Source organism: Mesitornis unicolor, unplaced genomic scaffold (assembly GCF_000695765.1).
Source record: "Mesitornis unicolor isolate BGI_N332 unplaced genomic scaffold, ASM69576v1 scaffold26806, whole genome shotgun sequence".
Lineage (NCBI taxonomy): Eukaryota > Metazoa > Chordata > Aves > Mesitornithiformes > Mesitornithidae > Mesitornis > Mesitornis unicolor.
In genome coordinates, this window is record NW_010190714.1 from 574 (window position 1) to 4,603 (window position 4,030).

At 60.0% G+C, this 4,030-nt stretch overlaps 1 protein-coding gene across 1 annotated transcript in view; it reads right to left on the minus strand.

Moving 5' to 3' along the window:
• Positions 1-4,030, minus strand: part of LOC104542255 (indoleamine 2,3-dioxygenase 2-like) — a gene marked incomplete at its 5' end in the record, with an annotated part of 8,834 nt that overhangs the window by 229 nt on the left and 4,575 nt on the right. Inside the window, 8 exons of the mRNA XM_010186497.1 lie at positions 8-123; positions 674-822; positions 1,908-1,959; positions 2,356-2,473; positions 2,654-2,753; positions 3,098-3,112; positions 3,503-3,621; positions 3,759-3,878. Coding sequence (XP_010184799.1) covers positions 8-123; positions 674-822; positions 1,908-1,959; positions 2,356-2,473; positions 2,654-2,753; positions 3,098-3,112; positions 3,503-3,621; positions 3,759-3,878 — 789 coding nt within the window. The remainder of the gene's footprint in view (positions 1-7; positions 124-673; positions 823-1,907; positions 1,960-2,355; positions 2,474-2,653; positions 2,754-3,097; positions 3,113-3,502; positions 3,622-3,758; positions 3,879-4,030) is intronic.

The following is a 4,030-nucleotide window of genomic DNA, read 5'->3' on the forward strand; positions in this document are numbered from 1 at the left end:
CGCGGAGCCGCGCGTCGCCGGAGCGGAGCACGTGGTGCCTCAGGGATGGGGCACGGCGCAGCTCCTCCACGAAGGCTCGGTGGGGCCAGGGCATGTAGTCCCTCATCCTGAGCAGGAAGGCGGCTGCGAGACACCGCAAAGGGAGAGATAAATTGTGGGTGAGGAGGTTAAAGCACCTCAGAGAGCAGCCCCTGTCCTCCTCTGCTCTCAGTGCCTCCAACTAGGTCAATGCTCCGTTAGGGCTGGTCTTACCCCTAAAAGGCAGGTTTCAGCCCTTGCTCTCAGCCTTTCGGTTTCAGGTTCTTTGGGTTTGTTTTTTTTGCTATTGGAGTGGTTTTGGTGATTTATATTCTGCTGTGGGCCAGCCTAAGGCCAAGCTCTGTGGATGGATGAGCTGTGGTACTGGCAGGATGCTGGCGCGCTCTGCTCCCCATCCCTGCACCACACACCACCTCAGTGAAGAGCCGGCAGGCACACAGCAAACTCTGCCCCTCTGGGAATTCACAGCGGTGAGGATGCGCCCGCAGAGCCTCATTTATGGACCCCGTCCCTAACGACCTGGGCTCTGTGAGGATTTTGGGGGGGATGAGGTGGGTGCCTGGCACAGCCGTGGGGGTCGCTCTGGCTCGGTTCCCCCTGCCCCTCATGGAAAAAGGCAGAGCGCGACACTCACCGCTCTCCTGGCGGTGCCGGATCCCCAGGAGCTCGTCGAACGCGTGCAGGACGGTGCTCTGTGCCGCGCTGCCCCCCGACAGCGCCAGGGGCTCCTCGGACACCCCCTCGTACCGCAGCCCGGCCCGCACGGCGGGGTTGTCCTTCCAGCTGGGGACAGAACAGGGGGCTGCAAGAGGGGACCCCGGGCTGGCGGGGCTGAGCGAAACCTTCCTCACCCATGGACCTCCTCCTCCTCCTCCTCCTCCTCCTCGCTCAGCCTTGTCCCCAGACCTGGGATAACCATGGACATCAAACCGTGTGATGGGATAAATCTGCTCTTCACTCTCAAGGTGATGTCGTTGCAGACAGCACAGGGCACCCTGACTTTACTTATTTCAGCAGAGAAGCCCGTAATGGGATCTCCTCCCTCTCATAAAGCTGCTCGTCCCCAGGAACCGGGCAGCACCGGTGCCTCCCCCCCTACACCATTAACTCAGCCCCGTCATCCGGCTCTGTGCAAAAACGGATGAACGCTCGCTCACAAAGGAGGAGTTATGATTTCAGAGAGCCAGCGTGCCTGGCACAAAAACATCTCTTGACCTGCTGAAGAATGCACCATTTCATGAAGCTTTCGGTGCTGGCTGCTAAGGCCATTTGACTGCTGGAGCAGATTCTGCACAAAATGCAGAGAAGATAGATTCATTACCAAATAATGTAATATTTTTAGCTCTCCCAGGGATGTATTTATAGTAACCTTTACTAGTGGGAAGTTCTTATAAGCAGAAGGGAATTTAAAAGGCATGTTTTTCCAGGCTGATGACCATCAGGACAAGGTCAGCTTGGATAAAAAAATGCGAGAAGCCTGATCAGGATGCAGGGAGCCTCTTGGCTTGGGAATGCTGAGATCTGCTGAAGAGAAGCAAAAATAGAAAGCCCTGAGAGCGGGAGCGGAGCAGCTGGGGATGCTCGCAGCCCCGCGGGGAGGTGAGGGATGGCAGAGCCGTGGCGCTGGGCTCCCACGGCCCTGCTTCTGCCTTGCCCAGGGGACTTTACTGCAGTATTTGGGCTTTTAATTAGAGAGTTGCAATGGAGCACCAGCAAGAGGCCTGGTGGATGGTTCCTTAACACGCAGAGGGGCACTGCGTGTGCCTTTGCCCCGGGGACCCTGTACCCAACCTGCGCTGCCCCTTCCCTGTGCATCCCTGCTCCCCCTGCCCACACGGGGGCTTTGGGGGGAAATGTGTGCTGCTTACCCAGAGAGAAAGATCCGGATCACGGTGTAAAACACTGCTGGGTCCACATAGTCTAGGAGAAAGGAGACCACAGATGAGACAGCTGCAAGACGCAGGCAGCATCAGCAGTGCCTATGGGGCTGTGCTCCCCCTGTCACAGCCGAGGCGTCCCAAATCTGTGCCCAGTGAAGGACCCAGAGCATTGCACAGGGCTGGTGTCCCTTCCCCACCATGAGCTGCCCCCGGACGAGCTCCCTGTGTGCAGCACAGTGTCAGTGCTCAGAGCCGCCCATCCCAAAAACACCCCCCACGTTCACCCCCAGCCCATTTGGGTGCTCAGACACCACGCACCACACTGCACATCCCCAGATCATTCCCACCTCCTCCCGCTCCATCGCTCCAGAGGTGCCTTACAGGCCACGTGCGAGCACGTTCACGCTAACGCTGAGCCAACGCACACCGCCGTTACCATGCATCCGCTTCAGCGCCCCGCTCATGTCCCCGATGGCCTCCGCCAGCTCCCGCAGGGCCCTGTGCAGGGTCTCCTCGTCCCGGCGCACAACGGCACCGCCCGCGTCAACGACTGCCTGGGAGAGGATGGAGAGCACGAGCAATGGAGGGGCTGGGACATCCGCGCACCCACTGCCACCCGTGCCTGCCCTGCCCCGTGCCCAGCCCCGAGCAGGGAGGGAACGGAATGGATGCTGCTGGGAGCGAGCAGAGCCCCAGGGGATGCACGTCCCCGATGGGTCATGGCAGTGCCCTACCTTGATGCCAGGCACCGCTGCTTTCTCAACCAGGAGGGTGACGAGGACGAAGCCTCGCAGGCTCTGTCCCCCCGGCAGTGAGATGATGGGGTCCAGGTTCCTGCAGGGCCGAGCACACGGGGTCAGGAAGGAGATCGGGATTTCCCTGCACACCCCAGGACCCGCTGAGCCCAAAACTGCTGGGTGCTGAGCACCCTCCTACGCCCCAGGCAAGGACAAGAGGCACAGAGCAAAGGGGAGAGGGGCTGCTCTGGTTTGGAGGGATCAGGAACCCTTTTGCTGGTGTTGCAGTGGCATTTTGTGCCAAAGACGGAGCTGGTTTTGTTGCGCTTGGGTATCAGGAGATAGGTTGGACCTAAGCACAGCCACGCAGTGTTGGAGTGCCAAGCCAATTCAAACAGAGCTAACGCTGGTAGAAAATAAACAAGCATCTTAAACACTTACTCAATTTCCAGAGGCCTGCAGGCATTTCGGTTGTAGCCAACAAATGCACGAGAAAAGCAGAGAAAGAGACATTAGAAATCATTTCAGCAACAGACCCTGCTCCGTGGGACTCAAACAAGTCACTGTCCCCTGGGCAGATGCTCCCAGATGCTCCCAGTTGCCTCCAGTTCCCCACTGGGCACCCACAGCTGCAGCTCCCGAGGGCTCCACTGCCCCCAACCCAGCAAGACCCTTCCCCAGACCTCCGTGAGACAGGCCCCCAGTGATGGGGGCGATTTTTGGCAGAACAGGAGCAGTTTGGGGACCGTTTGTCCCCGTTGTGCTGGATGGGTCCTGCCGGGGCTCACTGCTGTGCCCTGACCATGGCAGGAACAGCGCTCGGTCTGCTGGTATTCACCCGCTTACCCACTGGGGTCCTTCCTCTTCCAGTTGGCCAACACCAGGTCCGCATGGGTGAGGATGGGGGGGAGGCCGAGGGCCTGCGACACCTCCCAGAAGGGGATGGCGAGATTTCGGGGCAGAACCTGAAGGGCACAAGGAGAACGTGGGGACAGTCGGGGTGGACTGGGGGGGCCAGGCAGGAGGGGTGACCTCGGGAAAGGGGCTTTGCTCCACGGGATGAGTCCTGGGAGCTGCATCCCCTGCCTTGTGCCGCTCTCACCTCTGCTGCGCCCTGCTCGCCCTCCTGCCAGACGTAGCCCATGGTGATGAAGCTGAGCACCAGATGCGCCAAGTGCAGCTCCTCGTGGCCATGGAGATGCTGGGTGCTCAGCAGCGGCATCTGCCAGGGACAGCCTTGGGAGCATGGGGGGAGCGTCCCTGCACCCCTTCCCCATCTTCCCCCAAAAAACCCCATTCTTTTATCATTTTTAACCCGGGGGGCAGGGGGCGATGCCAAGGACCTGCAGTGGGGCTGCCCCACCAGCCCGGGAG